Source organism: Camelus ferus, chromosome 26 (assembly GCF_009834535.1).
Source record: "Camelus ferus isolate YT-003-E chromosome 26, BCGSAC_Cfer_1.0, whole genome shotgun sequence".
Lineage (NCBI taxonomy): Eukaryota > Metazoa > Chordata > Mammalia > Artiodactyla > Camelidae > Camelus > Camelus ferus.
The window spans coordinates 14,625,187-14,644,940 of record NC_045721.1 but is presented as its reverse complement, the minus strand read 5'-3'; the positions used below and the strand labels follow the sequence as shown (position 1 = coordinate 14,644,940).

Below are 19,754 nucleotides of genomic sequence, written 5' to 3'. Positions count from 1 at the left end.
AGTGATGAGGCGAGAGTACCAAGGGCAAATAAGAAATGGTCCTAGAGAGAGAGCTGGGAGAGACTCAGTGACTTGCGCCAAGAGATGGGAGGGAGGGGCCTCTTCTATCATTTCTCCATTCTCTTGCTTAGGACTTTCAGTTTTCAGGCTGAATTTCTATATATACAAAATTATAGTCCTTCATAGGAAGGCAGTGTACCTCTTTCCTTTGCCCCTGATAGGTTCTCTATGCTGTTAGACTGCCTAGCAGAGCGCCTGGAACACAGTTAGGTCCTCATATTTATGGAATGAATACAAGGTAGCACATAAAGATAGGAACAGGAAGTTATGTAAATATTCATTGGGAAATAACATCTGACTGTAACCTAATGGCTATTTTAGGAAATAAAATGTATTGAAGTAATATAAGGCAATTACACATTAAAATTCATAATTTCTCAGCAAACATATCACATGAGATTGTGACATGAACTGCAAACAGAGTTGTTGGGGTGATAATGGGAAAATGCCAGAAATTTGTCTTGGCCCTTTTTTCGCTACCCCTAGTAACTCTCCCAGCACTGAGTACTTAAGAGCCTGTATTGCAGTTTCTTGGTCTCAGTAGCTCTTCCCCGGAGACCCGCCTCTGCCAGTCCCCTTCCCAATTCACCTCATTTGCTTTATCTCTGGAGAGATGTGCTCAGTTAAATGCCACTTCAGATTACTTGCCTTTTTAGAGAAAGTAAATTATTTACCTGGAAGACTCAGGCTTCTCCATCCCTTTTTGAAGTAACTGAGAGAAAAATGATAAATAAGCAAAAAGTTAAAGTGGCTCCAGTAGAATTTCCAGCAACAGGTAAATGGATGAGATACTCAGGCATCTCATGTCTAAAGCAGAATCCCTTGAAAAGGTGAGCTTATGTCATCAGATTATAATATTCAAGTATATTTTTTAAACATATTAATACCAAAAGGTCATTGAAAGCCTTGTTTATTTTAGAGACTGACACACTAATGATGCAGAATGATGCCATAAAATACTTTACTATTAAGAAAGGACTTAGGGGGGGAGGATATAGCTTATGTTCAATCCCCAGGATCTCCATCTAAATAAAATAAATAAATAAATAAATAAATAAATAAATAAATAAATAAATAAATAAATAAATAAATAAATAAATAAGCAAGCAAGCAAGCAAGCAAGCAAGCCAGCCAGCCAGCCAGCCAGCCAGCCAGCCAGCCTAATTACCTCTCCCTGCAGAAAGAAAGAAAGAAAGAAGCACTTAGGTGGTGTCATGTAGAAATTGAGAGCAGGAGCTTGAACCTTGACTCCTCTTGCCCATTGTGAGGATCAAATGAGACAACGACTCTAAAGCTCTTAGCATAGTCATTCAGATTATATCATTTTTTTAGTTCAAGTATTTTACCATAGCATAATTTCTTATCCTTCAAATAACAACTAGTATAGAACTTACAAACCACTCTGGTTAGAATAATATTCTGAAATGGGAGTTGGGGACAAAATTGAATCATTAATTTATCCAAGTTATGCAGTGTGTTTATTTTCTGTAAGAATGAGACACGCATTACTTTGCAGGCTCTCGAGAACTGCCTTCAGGAGCAGGCGCGGCTCAGAACCCAGGTGTACCTGCTTGAGACCCGGGTCAAACAGCAACAGGTCAAGATCGCGCAGCTTTTGCATGAGAAGGAACTCCAGTTCTTCGATAAAGGAGAGGAGAACAGTGTCATTGACCTTGGAGGCAAGAGGCAATACGCAGGTCAGAGTCTATTTTTCCTAAGGGTCTCAGTGACTTATGTAGCCATGTGCAATGACGGTGCCAGTTATTTCATCACTTGCGGTTTTGTTAAAGAGCTTTCCTATCCCAGTAACAAGCAACATGAAGAATTAAACCAAATTTAAATGTCTCCTCCTATATTTTACTTTTTTCTATTATCTCTGCAGGGGGCATTTAATAGCAATGCTAGGTATCTGAGAATTTCCGTAGTTTAATGAGATGACGACAATGGATTGTTTAAATATTAGTGTGCAAATGGCAGATTCTATTTGTGAAATTTTATAGCTGAGTTTTGTTTTTGTGCATCGTATCTTGTTACATTTATATGTTTTTCCCTTCTGAAACCCTAATGTGTGGTTAAGATAGTAAATAAGATAATAGAATAAAAGGGCAGGTCACAGGAAAGAAACAGAATTATTTAGGAAGATGAAAGAGCTGTTGTATGTGTATATTGTATGGTTTGGCCATTTTCCCTTTGATTAGGCCAATGTTTCTTCCTAGAAAAAAGAAATGATCTTAAACTGTTAACACATTGCACTTATCACTGCATGTATCATTATTCCCTATAGAAAACTATCCACCTGACTTCCTCCAGGCATCATTTAAAGTAAAGAAACAGTTGTCAGAAGTAGTGAGAATGACATCTGGAGCACTTTGTTCATGTGTGTCTACTGTAGCCACTACCAGGATGTATTAAGATTTCCCTGTTTATGAGTCTATCTTGGTCAGTCAACTGGATACTTTTTAAATAAGGTCTGGGATGATGTCTGATGCAGTCTCTCCTCCTTATTGCCCATCAGAGTGCATGGGATATAGTAGACCCTCATATTTATGAATGAAAGTAAGGTAATAATGGAGATAGGAATAGCAAGGTAAGTAACTCTAAATTGCGAACTATATCTGACTATAGTTGAGGACCTGTAGAGGCTAAAGAGATGCCAAGCCGATGAAAATAAAAGCATCTTTATTTTGTGTTTCTAAATATACTTACCAGTGTTACATATCAGACTTGTGAGAATCTTAGAACCTATGCTTCAGTAAGATGCTCCCTTTTTCTCTCTTTACCGAGATCCTAATCTCTCTTTGCTCAGACTCTTTGCCCTGGGTTCCTGACTCTCTGTTGTCCAGCAACTTGATCCTTTGCCCTTGATCCTTAGAGTCCAACAGTCCTTCCCACCTTTAGGGAACAGGAGTCCAGAGCCACTGTCCTGCAGCAGTGGGATTGGATACAAGTGAGGATGGCCTGTGGCTCTGGAGCATGGAAAGAGAGGAACCAAGAACTGCTCAGGTTAAAAATGGGCTTGAGAAATGAATAACCGAAGCAATCACGGGGCAGAGAATCAAGAAATGGAACCTAAGATGAGAATTAGGGAAGATTAGGCAAGACAGTGAAAGAAAGCTCAGGAAAGCAATTGAGCAGGAAGAGAATCAGTAGTGATTCCTTGAAGACAGTGATTCTCAGAAGAATCACCTGGTGACCTTTAAAAATGCTGATGGGCTGCCAAAGTTTCATGGATGCTGGCAGAAGACAACAGACTCCTGAGTCAGAGATGTGAGCTTCATGGTTCACCAGTGTCCACTGCCTGCAAATGCCAAGGGAGCGGTGTGGAATAATCCAGGTGGAAAATGTGCAGGCAGTGAGCTATGTCACAACTGAGGAGCCCTGAGCTTAGGAAACCTCAGTCTCTTGTGATAAGTTATGAGCAAATCTGCCCAGCCTTCTCCCAGAGGGAGAAGTTATCTTTAATATAGTGGACAGCAAACAAACCTTCCATCTGCTCCGAGCGAAGCCACTATCTCTGTCTTCTCAAAGCTGTTCACGATGCAAACATCCTCGATAAAAATCCCCGAAACATAAGCTCTGTTTGCAAAATGTGCAGAAATGCAAATGACCCATGGAAAACTCTACAAACAGTCCCTCGGTTCCACTCCAGACCAATTAAGTTGTAATGCCTCCAGTGGGGGGAAAGGATTTGTGCTTTCCCTGCAGGTATGGATGAGATTGCTCAAGACCAGAACCAGACCAGGCTTCTCACCAAATTTCTTCCCGCAGGCTGAAAAAGTCCAAGGTCCCCTGAGGTCACATAGTGGAGGCTTTATTACTTTTCAGGTAGGAGGTGGGATCCTGGGCCGGTTTGGTATCCTTTTTATTGGGTGTTTGGGACCTGGTTGTCATGTATTCAGATATCCACCCAGGAGGCTCCAGGTACCCATCCTGAGACTGCAGAAAGTATCAGTAAGACACATATTGGAGGGTAGGATCTCAGTGGGTTAGTTTGGTCGGTCATTGTGGAGGACAGAAGTGATACACAGAGAAGAGGGTAAACAGCTTGGTCAAAAGGCCTTTTGATTGATCACTCTTATAGGCTGAATTGTGTCCCCCCAAGATACAGTTCAATTGTACTTTATTTTTCAGCATATAGGAAAATAGTGCTAGAGAGCCTACCAAGGCCAAACACTCTATAAATAAAATATATAAAATAAATTCTAAAAAAAACATATTTAACATAATATATAATGTTACATAAAATACGTAAAAATTTGCTCACACCGAAGTGTATGTTTTTGGTCTCCGTAAATTTAAAAAAAATTAAATATTCATGTCTATGTCTATAGAAATAAATTTCTTATTTACAAGTTATGTATTATTACTAAATCAGTTATTTTCTGCATTCAAATTCAACTCATGGTAGAAAACACCTAATTACGTACAACCTAGCAATTTTTGAAAACAATGCATAAATCACATGATTTTTATGCAACATGTAATTAAATATACTTTTAAAGCTTTTGGGTGTGATGGAATTACGTGCCTACATTGAAAGATTACAGTACCGAATTCACAATTGGTGACAATCACAATAGCCTTTGGCATCACATCTGCTCTGCCAAGACCACTCGTTTAACCACGTTCCCTTCTGCAGGAGCTCCCAGTGTTTATAAGACTGTTTCTCAAGGCAGTATGTGTAGTGGTTAAGGTCAAGAGTCTGAAGCCTGGGTTCAAAGTCCAGCTGTCCGTCTTGCTAGCCATGGCCCTTGAGAAAGTTACTTGACCTCTGTGTGCCTCATATTCCTCATCTGTAAAATGGGAAAGTTAAGAGTGACTGTTTCTTTGTTGTAAAGATCAAATGAGTTAACACATGTAACATGATTACAGAAGCATTTCATATTTATAGCTCAATGAACATCAGCCCTCTACCTACATTATCATATACCTTCTCTCCCTTGTTTTCAGAGAGATCCCCACCTACCCTACCCTACCCTACAAGAATACTGCAACTTCCTCTCTCTCCTCTTAAAGTTTCATCTTATGTTGCCTGAGGGTAAGGATGGCAGTGGTAGGGCTGATTCTGGCATTTCCCAGGATGCTCTGTGGAGTGGCAACTGCACTCAGGCTGGCCTTTCTCTTGAGTTTAGAGTGTAGGGGACCGAGTGCCTTTGGTTCTCAGCCTTGGGCTCAGCTACCATTCTGAAACAGGAAGAAAAAGCTCATTTGGCAGGCTGTCATTTCATTTTATGAAGCGTCAACATTGGGCCTTCCAATGTGACTTGCTTCCTGCATGATCAGGGATAGTATTCACGTATCCAGTTCAGCACAGTCTTTGTCCATCAGAGAGCAGGAAGCCTTGGCCTCACTCTAGCATTATGTAAGTATCCAAAAATCCCCCCCCTCTCTTTTTTTTTAATTCCCGTGAACCTAGGGCTCTCTAACCCTGCTCCTCTCCTGCCTATTCTCCAGGGGGTGAGTGGGTCAAAACATTTTGAAAAATCATAGTTTTAACTATCTAGTTGATATTGTAAACCCTACATTGCTTGAAGTTTCTATCACACTGTAAGTCACATTTACCCAAGGCGCGTTTCTCTACTTATTTGCTATAAGCAATTGAGCTACTGGCACTTTTTTGATATTTATTTGTCGGGTTTTTGTTTTTGTTTTTTCAGTTGAAAGCTTTCTGCTGGATCTTGAGTTGTGTTTGGCATTTTCCTCTGGGATGAAGAAAATTTTTTTAAAAACTGAAACGAACTTGGAGTTGGCATAAAATAAAAACAAGTAGTAAATGTTGGCTGAAAACTCCATATTCACGGAGTTTTCCAGAGGCAAATGTTATAGCTAATCTTTTCCACATTTGCTTGTCTGAACCTTTGAGTTTGTACCGTTCAGCTCTTTGGTGGGTGATTAAATGCAAGCAAAGAGCTCCTTTCCTAACAAGGTTAAAATGGGCTTACTTTAATGAAAAAGTGTGCAGTACAATTGACCGTAAGATGTAAGCTTTTGAACAGCATGGAACTAATTTTAGAATCATTTTCCTATTGTTTTTCTTCTTGTTTAATGGCCAAAATAGGATTTTTTAAAAAAAAAAAGTAATCCAGCATATATAAAGAACTCTTTGGCTTCTAAATCTCAAAAATAAATGTATGAATAAAGCCTAAATCATTAGTAAGATGAACATCTCACCAAAGCAGTAGTATATGATTGGTCTCAGCTTGGTAAGTTTAGAAAATGACTATGGTTCTTTATTTTCTTTTCTCTTGTAATTCCTGTTGCCTATTCAATCTAATGTGGAGTATGTTTTATTTGTAACAAAATTGTTATAGGCAATTTGGTATCAAAACAATGAAATTGAAGAAAAAACTCAAAAATAGGCTAAAAGAATGGAATTATCCAATCAGGAAGAGAAATTTTTTATTAGGTATAATTGAACATACAACGTTATATTAGTTTCTGGTATACAACATAATGATTTGATATTTGTATATTGTGAAGTGATCACCACAGTAATTCTAGTTAACATCCATCACCATACCTGGTTATAGAATTGTAGAAAATATTTTTTTTTAAAAAGGAAGGAAATGAACGAAACGATATGGGTAAAATTTGAAAGTTAATGATGTTAAATTATAGTGTTTTTATTCAAAAGGCTGTGACTGAGTATCCTTGCAGCTCTCTCTTTATAGTGGCCACGAATTCAACCACCCTAAAACAGAGCTTCCTGGACACTAAATAGCAGTGAGTCCATACCTGCCATATTCTCTAAGTCTGTATAGATCAGCCCAGATGAGACCCAGTGGGTATTAATTTATCCCAGCCTCAAGTGGTTTAAGAAACAAATACTACTCTTTGGTGACAAATTGGTAGCTATGTTTGCTTCAGTGGTTAAAGAAATACCACGGGAAAGAAGACTGTGGGGTCAAATAGTAGAAGCTTGCAGTTCTTAACAAAAACATTTAAGAATGCATGGACTGTTAGAAATTTCAGTGGGTTAGTAAAAAAAATCTGCTGAGCCTGGGAGGTTATAAGAATCTAACAAGATTACTATTTTGAGTTCATTTCCAGATGTTCAGAATGATTTATAATGTTCTAAGTAAAGACAATCCATATTAAATTGTTTGCTGTTATATTTCTACTTTCATTTTAGCTTCATAGGAGAGAAAAGTTCCACTGTTCTGTCTAATAAAGCTGTAATTTCCACTTAAATATTCTGTGATTAACTGAAACATAGATATCTTTAAATGTTTTCTTCAAAAATCAGAAATGAGGAACCAGATACCTATTTCCCTCCTTTCTTCCCCCCATGATCATTTCAAGAACTCAGATGATAATTAAATACTAAATGCTAGAAAAACAGATAAGAATTTCCTAATATCCACTGGAAGACGTACGAGATTCAGTTTCAAAAAGCTGATTATCTGCATCATGTGTTTTATCTGTCTCCATTAGTACTGAGTAATCTCAGGCAGAGACTCCTATTAAAAAAAAAAGACATGACAAATTTCACATTACCTTGTTTTGGAAACAGATTGTTCAGAGATTTTCAATGATGGATATAAGCAGAGTGGATTTTACAAAATCAAACCTCTCCAGAGCCCAGTGGAATTCTCTGTTTATTGTGACATGTCTGATGGAGGAGGATGGACTGTGATTCAAAGGCGATCTGATGGCAGTGAGAACTTTAACAGGTATGCTAATTATAACATAAGGACTTATTTGGAGTAGGAAATGTGAGATTTGTACTAAGTTAAAGCCTTCTTATATCTTGAAGTCTATTAATTAGACAGAATTTCACTCTAAATAAGAATAGTGAAAGTACATTAACTAATCAAGAAAATATTGGGGGTAGGGATGGGAGTGGGGGATGCTCACGTTGGGTACTGCAAAGGTGCATTTGGATTTCATTAAAGTCAGCTTTCACTTTAAATTTTTTAGAGACTGGAATGACTATGAAAATGGTTTTGGAAATTTTGTCCAAAAAAATGGTGAATATTGGCTGGGTAATAAGAATCTTCACTTACTGACCACACAAGGTAAGGTTTGCCTGATATCAAGTTCATTTGAAATATGATAAAAAGAACATTAAAATGTTTTTCACTGAATTCTAGGCAATGTATCTAATTTGGCAATTACTATGATTTACAGGTGGCTGTGATCCCTTTTGGTCAATAATCCCCTTTGTAAAATGTGGCTGCTTAAAACTAGGAATGGAGGAAAGGAAACTAGACCTGGGTTGTGGGTAGAGGATTTCTCATACATATTTTTTCTATTTCTAGGATGGAAATCTAATGTCATAATTATCCTTTTTTTTAATGCCTTGACTGCCTCAAAACATATATATTGCATCAGTTATCTATTGGCACAATAATACTGTGTAACAAGCCACTTAAAAATGTAGTGGCTTAAAACAACCATTTATTATTTTTCACAAATTCTACACATTGGGTAGGTGGTTTTGCTTATCAGGGATGGGCTCTGCTGATCTTGGCTGGGCTTGCTCATGGGTTCATGATCAACTTCCCAGTCAACTGGAAGCTGACTATTTTAGGTTGGCCTCAGATAGAATGGCTCAGCTCTGCTCCACACGGTCTCTCCTCTTCCAGCTAGCTAGTCTGGACTTCTTAAAGCAGAGGCAGAGTTTCAAGAAAGAGGGTGGAAGCACATAACTTTCTTGAGACCCAGACTCAGAACTGGCACACAGTAATTTTCACTGCCTTCTATTGGAGAAAGTAAGTCACAGGACTAGCTCAGATGTAAGGGGAAAGGAAATAGACTTAGTGGGAGGGAGTTAGTTACAAAGTCATGTTGCAAAGGGAAAGGAGAAGAGCTCTGGGGCATTAGGGCTGATTTTGCAATCAAATACCATAATATACTAAAGGTTTTTGTTCCCTTCCCCTTCCAAATTTTGTATGGAAAAATTTCCAAGATACAGCAAAACTGGAAGAAATTTTAACCTACCACCTAGATTTTACATTCACATTTTAGTTGCTTATCTATCCATCTATCCATCATCAATCTACTGTTTTTGGACACATTTCAAAGTAAACTGCAGACACTGTACAATTCCCCCATGTGCTTTTGCATGGATATCTTTAACTAGAGTTCAGTATTTATCTGAAATATCGTTAGTTCACTAACAGATTTTCCAAGCTTCTCTTTCCCATGTTCTTTTGCTCCAATCCATTCCCTTCCTTACTTCAGTTGCTATTTGAAATTGTAGAGAGTTCCACTCAAATCTGATTCTTAATGTTTCATAAAAGGCAGTTGTATTGCTCAAGAAAGCATGCTATATCACACTGAAAAGGCACTAAATGTAACAGCAAAGATTTATTTGTTCCATCCAAGCTAAGGAAAATGATTAGTGTTTCTATATTCATAGTAGTCAGTAGAAGTATAATTATAGAAATCTTTGAGAAACTAGAGTAGTAAAGTAGAGAGAATAGATATCTCTAGGAGTCTAATGCTGTCTTTGCCCTTCTTGTGATCAATGTTCTCTGAATTTCAATGTATTTATTATCCTACTTTGAAGTGTTTTATGGTAGATGTATAACATTTACCATACCAGCTTCTGTTTCTTTCACACATTAAGATGCATCTGGTTTCCTACTGAAACTATGAAAACCCCAGGAAGTAACCTTTGACTTCTCCTAAACATACAAAATTCAAACTTATTATTTTTCAAATTATTATTGTTTATTCACCCAGATGCTTTGCCAAAACATCCGCTTCCCCTTCATGTTTTGATTGGTGTTTCAGGCTGGCTACTGTCATGGTAGCAAAAATGCATTCATCAGTTCCAGGCTTCACAACTGCATATCACATAATCCCAAGGAAAAACAGTCCCTTTGTCTCTGCATTCTTTAATCAAGAGAGCATTTAAGGAAGGAATTGCCTCTGAAAATAGCTTTATCCCCATTATATGAATTTTGGCTGGAAGTGTTTGCAATAAAGTTAATTTAGAAATGGTCTGTAATTGCATTTTTATTTATTCTTTGACCAAAGAGCTATTTAGATAGTTACCTAGAACTTTGAATCTCTTCTATAATACAAAGTACTTTTTAGGAGTGTTGACTTAGTCTATCTCTATGTACTGCTTCCATCCACTTCACAGCCTTAGCTCACATAACCTTTACTATCTTTTGATCAGATTAAGGATACCTCTTCCTTGGAACTCCACTTTAGAGAGTTCTGTGAAACAAGGAATCTGTGGGACCAAAGTGTCAGGGCCAACAGGAGCCCACAGCCCTCCTAGACTCTCTCCAGTGATGGGGAATCTAGCATTCCCTGCTCAAGATGCCTTGAGCTTGTCTCCAGGACCAGTTCATGCCTCTTCTTCATCTGTCCCCCTGTGGGAAAGTTGTGCAGCTGGAGTATGTGCCCCTAAGTCTGAGGGGAGGTGAAGGAACAGCTTTTATTGGGGGTGTAAACAGAGCTTGGGTTGGGGTAGGTATAGCTCAGTGACAGAATGTGTGCCTAGCATGCACTACATCCTGGGTTCAATCCCCAGTACCTCCAATTAAAAAAAAAACAAAAAAAAACCCCACCACTCCTAACAGCACGTGAGTGTACAGCCTGGAATGTCTACAAATGCGGACAAGGCCCCTTGCTGTGTGTGATGATATGGGGGTGGGAAGAGAAGAGGGGCAGATCACAGACTAGGCCTGCGTGATGGGCCTCCACGTGCCAGCTTGCAGCTAGAAGGAAACTGAGACTCTAAATTCAAATCTGGTCTTACAGGTCACTGTGAAATTTTATTTATCAAAGGAGGAGGATACAACATATATTATCTAACATTTAGTTTGATTTGTAACTTTTTATGTTCCTGACGATAGTTCTGTTTTTGAAAAAAATAATCTTTGTTATTTGCAAATGATGGGACAATGAAGAAAAGATGATTATTTAACGATTCAACTATTTCAGTCATTTATATTTAAGATCAACATTCTTAATCAAATGTAAGAAAAAGAGGATAAATATTTAAACTTATTAAAACTTCTGTTCTTTTATTATTAGATTTCTTAATCTGTTAAGTAAATAATGACTTGTTTTCTGTTGTTCTTTGCCAAGTGAATGACACTAATTTTTAACCTATGATGGATCCTGTAGAAATTTTCTGTCTTTAATATTGCATCCTTAATTTTTTTTCAAGTAAAATACACAATAACATTTTCTTGTTGTAAATATAGTGGAGTCACTGTTTATTCTTTGAAAACTGATTCATGGCAGAAGGAAATGGTCTAAGTAAAATAGAACCATAGATTGTTTTTAAGCCTCAGTGAATCAATTTTATCTCATATGTTAAAAAAAAAACCAAAAAAACTATGATTTCTTGTTTGTTTTTTCAGGAGACTACACGTTAAAAATTGACCTTGCAGATTTTGAAAGAAATAGTCGTTATGCACAATATAAAAATTTCAAAGTTGGAGATGAAAAGGTACTAAAAATTTCAAATAAGTAACACCATGAATTAATGTGTAAAACGTACAATATAAGACCTGAAGTCAGTGGAAACAAAAGTGCACAATAGAACCTATTTTTTTGTTTAAAATAAATAAATCTGTTTTAAAAATGGTGACAACTGATAACGGAAGTCGCCTGTTTTCCTTTAGAATTCCTATGAGTTGCATTTTGGGGAATATTCTGGAACAGCTGGAGACTCCCTTGCAGGGAATTTTCATCCCGAGGTGCAATGGTGGGCTAGTCACCAAAGAATGAAATTCAGCACATGGGACAGAGATAATGACAACTACGAAGGGAACTGTGCGAAAGAGGATCAGTCCGGCTGGTGGTTTAACAGGTTTGACGTTTTACAAACATAATTGTAATGGCATTGATGATATCTCACTGATGGGCATGAATTATAATATATGAGGTAATGAGGTCTTCTTTGTAATACTGGTATTATTAAGTAATCATCCTTATTAGAATTCTTCAGTGATGAAGTAGTTTTGAAGATTTGTTCATTGTGTACATTAGTAAAGCCTGAAAGACATATCACAGACATAAATCAAATTACTGCTTTTACAAAGATTGTTTGCAAACTGAATTATGGTGAGTTCTCATACATAGTGGGTTAACAAATTGACACAAAGAAATAGAGAGCATTTTTGACGTTTTAAAAAATATATTTTGTTCTTATTCAAGGGTTTATTCAGTCAGCACTTTAAAATCAGTCATTTAAAATTAAAGGCCAAAACTTAAAAAAAACACAAAACTTTAAAAAATTTGCAAATATGACACTACTAAAAGAATGATCATCTTAATAATTTAACCCTAAAATGTCCTGTGGAGTTAACGTCTTTATTCATATGTGTAAGATTGATGTCATTTAAAATAAACAACTGAAAAACCACTTATCAAGGGCAAATTTGTTGAAGATAAACATCAGTTTCAGCCTTCCAGGGTACGGAGGGTGAAGCTCTTCACCTTCTCCCAGCATATGAAATGGCCGTGTTATTGTAAATTTTTCTGTGTAATACTGTTTTTCAAGTACTGTGACTTTTATTAAATAATTGAATCCAAGCTCCTCCAATTTCTTCTACAACATTCCTGAAACCTAACCCCACCTTCTGATTGAATACTTCAGTGTTACTTTATCAGCAAGCTCAATCCGTTTTTGATTGCACCAAGTTTTTCCTTTTATTAACCTGAAATCTGCCTTCTTAATACTTCCCAGTTTGGTTTTTTTTTTCCCCTCAGTAGCTGCAGAGTAATTGTGATTCCTTTTCAACATAACTCTTCAGGCGCTGGATGAGAAGATGCTTATTGTATTATTCCTCAATACTTTCTCTTCTCAAGGCTGGGTAGTGCTCTTTCCTAGTTAGTTCTCCACCCAAGGTGGTTTCCAGACAGCTCCCTTGGTTGCAGTCACAAAATAAAGGCAGGAATGGAAAATTCATACAGTCTTTCTTAAAAATAACCTGAGAAGCCTGCTGTGTCTGCAAAACAGATGTGTTCAAACCATTAGGCAGTGCATGAGCTTTGAACATCTTCCCCTTTCCTTAGCAGGCAGGGACCACCTCAAAATAGCAGGATATTTAAATTTCCATTACATAATCTTTAACGAGTATTTCTGGAGTGCCGAGTTTTCCATGTAATTGTGGACTAATTATTTAAATTCCACAATCCAAATTTTAACATTTTTTAAATTATATAAGTACTTTTAGGGCACTTAAGAATCCTCTATTGTATTAAGTGGAGGTATACCAGACATCTGTCTATTTTCCCTAAAATGATGAGACCCCTCACTATGACCATCGTCCATTAATGTGATACGCTGATTTTACAGCTGTAGCTTTGATGGAGATAGAGCTATCTGTATGTAGTGTGGTGTGTGAGGTTGAATCTAACTCGTTCTAAAAATACTGTCTTCTCTGGGTTTTGTTTTTTGCAGTTTGAGTTCATTTAATTTTTGGTAATTTGTCAGGGAAGTGGAGCACATACAGCAGTGAGAGAGGACAGAGAAAGGGTATGATCTTTTCTACTAGCAAATCAAAGATGGTGACAGTCTTCCCTAGAGGTTTTCCTGTTCTCTTAAAAGCCATCTTCCTATTGAAAGTCAGCCCTCGACACAAGGGTTTGTTATATTAAAAAAAAAAAAAAAAAAAGCCATCTTCATCACCTTCTCATCCTCTTCCTTTTTCTTCCCCTGTCCTTCTAAGTTAGCATTTGTAAAAACTATCAGCATTAGGTAAAACTTATCTATAATTCACAAAGTTGCAAGCCCCCCTTAATGTTTGGTTTGGAACACAATTCCACATACAGAAATAACAACCACATTGGTTCATATTACCAGATCAAAACCATGAACCTACCCAGTTGAATAACAACAGTACACATATTAACATTGGGAAATTTAAGTGATTTACTTGACTTTAAAGTCAGGGTTTCATGGAGGACAAAGAAAGGCAATTCAGTAGATGGAGCCACCCAGGAAGCCTGCATCATCCTTGGAGTCAAGGAAAACGTTAAGGCTGTGCAGTTGGAAAAAATCAGAAAATCTAGGGAAAAAAAGTCAATTGTTCCAGAGGCTCAGTGCTGCTTCTACCATGCCTGCTACTACTGTAGTTTACCTTGGTCATCCTCTTCCTCCTCATTATTTTTTCTTCCGTACCATAGTTCTTTCAGTTTACGTGAAATCTTGGCATCTCATAAATATTACCCACCTACGAAGGTGTTTCTCCACACAGCAAACCCCAATCACTGAGTGTTGATGTCGTCTCTTCTCTGCTGGTGCAGCATCTTATATGCATGCTCACAGATCCTTCTTCACCAAGGGCGCCCCAGTCATCCCCTAGTCTAGCTTCAAGTCCAGGCTGTTCTAGAGCCTGGAAGATGCTGGAAGATTGGTGTTAGAATTGCTAATGCTTCCTACGTTGACCAGAGTCAGTTTCCTAATGGGATTCGTATGTAATAGATGACTCTAGTAAGACAGTGATATGTCAGAATATATATTCTGGAGGCCCAATTTAGGGTGTTTTCTCTTTTCATGTTACTTTCCATGCAATTTAAAAAATACAGTAGGTTCTTAACACTTGCAGATTCAGCATGCATGCTTTCGATTAGTTAAAAGGACTGGCAGGATGGTTAGCAGGAGAGAATCACTCGGCTGGTAAGTGATTCAAGCCAACCACTCAGCTTTTATGGGTAAATTATACTCTTTTTTAAATTCAATAATTTAGGTGCTTTCCATAGATTTTTCAGAACTGAGCCTTGTGAATGTTCTCCTTCTGTACTAATGCCTGACATCTTTTTGTTAGTTATAGCAATAAAAAAAAAATCAGTAGAGAAATAGTAAGTCCTTTCACAACAGTACGCAGAAAATTATCACCTACTCTTACTTTATACATATCAGGGACAAAATTTACAGATTCCAAAGGAGGAAAGATGCCATTTAAAAATGTATGAGAACATAACCATGGGTTAACCTAGCCGTTATCTAGATGGGAGCAGTATATGTAAAAAATTAACTCAGCCACTCAGACAAATGATTATTGGTTGATGGCTGGCAAGACTTTAAATGATGGTTTATGTTTTGTTTTCTTATCCTTGAGGTTCAGATAATTGATATGCTAGTGATTTTTAAGAGGGGAGGGAAGGAGTTTGAATGACGGAAGCTAAGTCGTGGCAGCAGAGGGGTGAACACTATGAGGGTAAATGACCCGGGGAAGCCGGCCCCTGAGCAGAGTGCCACGCCTGGGCCCCGTCACCCGCACCACGCTGCCAAGGCTCGGGGTTACAAGCCGGGATTTTGTTTGCTTGCTTTTCTCTCTTTTTTTCTTCTTTCTTTGTTTAAAGGCTGTTAAGAATAGAACTGCTTCTTTGTCAATAGTGTACAAGTGACCTGGGTTGTGTCCTGAGAGTTATGGCACCGAAACCCACCAGTTTAACAAACTCATCTGTTGTAGAAATCTCGTGGCTTCTGTAAACTGATAAATATCCCCTTTTCTAGAAATGGCAGAGTTTCATAGTGAAAAGGTTTTCAATCATTTGCTAGCAAAATAAAAGCGTTTCGAAGGATGTTTTTCTAGTCTGATTGTTCTGTGTTTATTTTTCCTCCCACTAGGTGTCACTCTGCAAACCTGAATGGTTTATACCACAGCGGCCCCTACACAGCTAACACGGACAATGGCGTTGTCTGGCACACCTGGCATGGATGGTGGTATTCTTTGAAATCTGTGGTTATGAAAATTAGGCCAAATGATTTTGTTCCAAATGTTGTTTAATTGTCCCTGTTGGGCTTTTGCTTCTGCAATTCATCTTGGCTTTAGTGATTAGAGAAATAGTAATTCTGAACACTTACATGTGTGATGACGACAAATGGTACATGAACTGCTTTTCAGTCTTACTTGCCTTTATTACTTAATGTACTTCCAGCACAGCAAATATGTGATACTCACCAAATAAATATAGATTATGTTAATATTTATCAGATTCCTGTGTGCAAAGGGCTATGATGAGAGATTATGTTCGAACTAAAATTAAAAAGCATAGAGTACATTCATGACTTGGGAGATAATACAGCATACATGCATAATAAATTGAGTATGAATGCAGTTGTAAAAAACACATGAAAAAATCCAGCAGATAGTGGATTGCTAAATCAACTGTATTATGAGTTGGAAATGAAGTCAGGTCTCTCACTGCAGAGCTGGAACTCTTAAATACAACCTAGGACCTTAATCACTATAAAACACTATCTCTTATTTTTAGGTTGTTTATGTAGATTATACACTTCTTTCAGAAGCCACATTTTAATTGTCATAGCTGTCCTAGAATGAGAACCCCGGGCTGAGAATCTGTGGAGCTGAGATTTCGTGACTGCTGAAAGTGACAAAGCTAGTAGGTAGGATAACAAGGACTCAGATCCAAGTCTTCTGATGCTCAATCAGATGTTTTGCACCCATGCTACAGCTTCCTTTGGCATGTGTCAGGCACAGAGGACACACTCCAAGCCCACACGAAGCTCAGTTTTTTGGATAATGACATACACTAACCATGAAAATCACAAAAATAAATAATTCTAAAAGCTGGTAAGTATGAAGGAAAAATATGTGCCTGCAGGATGTAGAGCGGGACCTCACCTGTCTTGGGGGAAGAAGATCAGAGAAGTTTCCTGGAAGAACTTCTTGAGCTGAAATCTTTTAACTAGGTGTATGTGGGAAATCATTGCAGGCAGAGGGAAACCCTTGTGTAAAATACACAGAGCAGGAAAGTGCATGAAAACAAAAACAGTTTAGAGGGGTAATAAAGTTTAGTGATCCTTCAATCCTTAAACCAAGGATTCTGCAACTTAACAGCTGTGTGACCTTGGGTAGGCGACTTAACTTCTCTGAGCCTCAGTAATCTCATCTGTAAAAAGATTATAATAGCACCTGCCTCATGGGGTTGGGTTGAAGGATTATATGAGTAAAGTACTTAGAATAATGCCTTGCACAAAGTAAGCAGTCAATAAGAACTTGCTGCAATTATGAGTGAATTGGCATTAAGGGGCAATTATAGTAGATGTCTTGAAACAATGAGTCACATAAAGATATTAAGGCTAGTTGTACTTTAACCTCTAAACAGTGTTTCCCAAAGCAGTGTTTCTCAAACTTTAATGTCATACAAATCACCGGGGCATCTTGTTAAAATGATTCTGGAGTGGGGCCTAAGAGTCTAGTTTAACACGTTCCAGATGATGCAGATATTGCTGGTCTAGAGCTCACACTTCGAAAAATAAGCATGTAGGGAACTGTACTTCTGGGGATATTAATAGTTAATACAGGAAGAAAAGCGCTCCTTGATCAAATGAGTTTAGGAGATGATGTGGTAAACAAAATTCAACAGATTTCTTCTCTCGAGTATGTCTTGGGTCCTTTTATATTCTTACGTGCATTCTTAAGTTCCAAGAGAGAATTCCCCACCCCACCTCCGCCTCATATCTGCAGTTTCCCTTTCAGAGGTTTCAGTTACCCTCGGTCAACCATGGTCTGAAAATTTTAAATAGGAAATTTCAGAAGTGAACAAGTAAGTTTTAAATTACACAACTTTGGAGTAGCGTGGTGAAATCTCGCGAGCACCTGCTCCGACCCGCACCGGATGTAAATCTTCCCTTTATCCGTTGTATCCCACCTGTTACTTAGTAGCCACCTCAGTATCAGATCAACTCTCTGTGTACTGCACCGCAATGCTTGTGCTGCAATTCAGGCGACCCTTATTTTACTTAATAATGGCTCTGGAGCTCAAGAGTGGCGACGCTGGCAATTCAGATACACCAAAGAGACCGTAAAAAGGTGAAAGCGCTGGACTTAATGAGGAAAGGAGAAAAATCATATGCTGAGGTTAATAAGACCCACGGTAAGAACATGTCTCCTTTCCGTGAAATAGTGAAAAAGTAAAAAGAAATTTGTGTTTTGCTGTCACACCTCAGATTGCAAAAGTTACAGCCACAGCGCATGGTGTGTGCTTAGTAAAGATGGAAAAGGCATTAAACGTGTACGGTAAAATATTTTGAGAGATGGAGAGCCAACGTTCACATAACTTTTATTACACTGTGTTGTTATTTTACTTTAAGTTATTGTTAATCTCTTATTGTGCCTGATTTATAAATTAAACTTTGTCGTAGGTATGTATGTATGTATAGGAAAAAAACACAGTATAATACAGGGTTCGGTACTGTCGGCAGTTTCAGGCATCCACTGAGGGTCTTTGAACATATTCCCCACAGATTGGGGGGAGCCAGTGTTGCATTTTTAGATCTGGTTAGGAGTGTGTTCAGCTGTAAGATGTAAATCACCTGATTATGGAAGTCCAGATGAATAGGGATTTGTTCATCTTATGCAACAAGAACTCAGGAGGCGGGAGTTTGTTGGCCTAGGTTCAGTCCTCTGCTGTGTGGAAGCTGATATCTCTGCAACTCACTTTGCCCTTCCTTCAAAATCACACATTGTCTGCTGCAGCTCCTGCTCTGAGTCCATGTTGAAAGCAGGAAGAATGGTGAAGGGTCAATAGGCTTCATTTATGCCTTATTGGCCAGAAATATGTCATGTAGTTATTCTATCTGGAAGGTTATGAACAAAAATACTTAATTTTATAGTCTCTAGAATGTACAGGTGAGAAAAGTGTTTGCCATGGTTTCTGAACTTTTAAAATAATGTAATCTTGTGGGAATAGTTCCATAGATCACACTTTGGGAAGGTAGAGATAATGGGGCACCAGTGGCAATTTTAAATATGGGTATTATTTGCTCAAGTAGTAGCATGAAGACCTCATGCAATTAGATCAAAAGAAGAAAAGCTTTTAAAGGAGAAAAGTGATTTTACAGAGAAATGGGAGGGGAGCTACACAGTATAGCATTACATGAATCTTCATAAAATAGTTTTTCAATGCAGAAAGAATGAAAAAAGAATTTTAATGCCATAAAAATATGGAAGAAAAAGAGTTCTAATGAAAGACCTTTGGATTTAGTAATAATGATTTTTGTGTCCTTAAGCCCACTTCAGTGGGCTAGTGGGGAGAATAGCTGTGCAGGAAATAAAAGCAGTTGGAGAGAATAGATAGGTCATTGGAGGAGTTTAGATGTGAGAGAGGGAAATTGGACTAGTTTACCTGAAGTCACAACATCCGGAAGACCCAGTTGAAACAAATCCCTCTTAAATTTTACCATTAGAGAGTTATTTTTCAGGCTTTACCACTTTTTAAAATGCAAATATACTTTTAATTTATATTAAGTGATTATGCATTATTCCCAACAAACTCATGAGTCCTTTTTCTAAAAAATAAAACAAAATATAAAGAAAACGTGGGGGTAGGGTAATAGCTCAGTGGTAGTCCTGAGTTCAACCCCCAGTACCTCCATTAAGGGTGGAGGAAAAGCAAAATATAAAGAAGATGCAAGAATGTTTAATATCTGACATCGTTACAGAAGAGGTTTCTACCAAGAGACAAATGGTATTGTTAAGAAAAGGCGGGGGGTTGTTCCTGAAAGTACCAACTTCACAGAACTTCCAAAGATCTACAGTTTCAGAGAGGATGCAAATCATGAAAGCCAAGATCCAAGCATACAGCCCATAATCTATTGTTTGGCCAGCACAAAATTAGTTGGGGAGAAAGACAAGACGACATATAGGCAGTTACTCAGTACCAAACGATAGACAAGATGGTTTAATGTTTAGCTATTGCCCAAGAAGACAGCAGTCTGACTAGCTGGAGTTTAAATGTTATTTTTG

General features: G+C 37.9%; 1 protein-coding gene across 3 annotated transcripts in view; it reads left to right on the top strand.

Moving 5' to 3' along the window:
• FGL1 (fibrinogen like 1) overlaps positions 1-15,978 on the top strand; it is a 35,860-nt gene extending 19,882 nt beyond the window's left edge. For 2 of the 3 annotated variants that reach the window (XM_006192881.3, XM_032468636.1), the window contains exons 3-8: positions 1,577-1,757; positions 7,574-7,733; positions 7,981-8,078; positions 11,391-11,479; positions 11,655-11,842; positions 15,611-15,973. In XM_006192881.3, coding sequence (XP_006192943.1) covers positions 1,577-1,757; positions 7,574-7,733; positions 7,981-8,078; positions 11,391-11,479; positions 11,655-11,842; positions 15,611-15,770 — 876 coding nt within the window. In that variant the 3' untranslated portion in view covers positions 15,771-15,973. Of the gene's footprint in view, positions 1-1,576; positions 1,758-7,573; positions 7,734-7,980; positions 8,079-11,390; positions 11,480-11,654; positions 11,843-15,610 lie in introns of all 3 variants that reach the window. The other variant, XM_014566149.2, reaches the window with a different exon arrangement.
• The last annotated feature ends 3,776 nt before the right edge of the window (positions 15,979-19,754 follow it).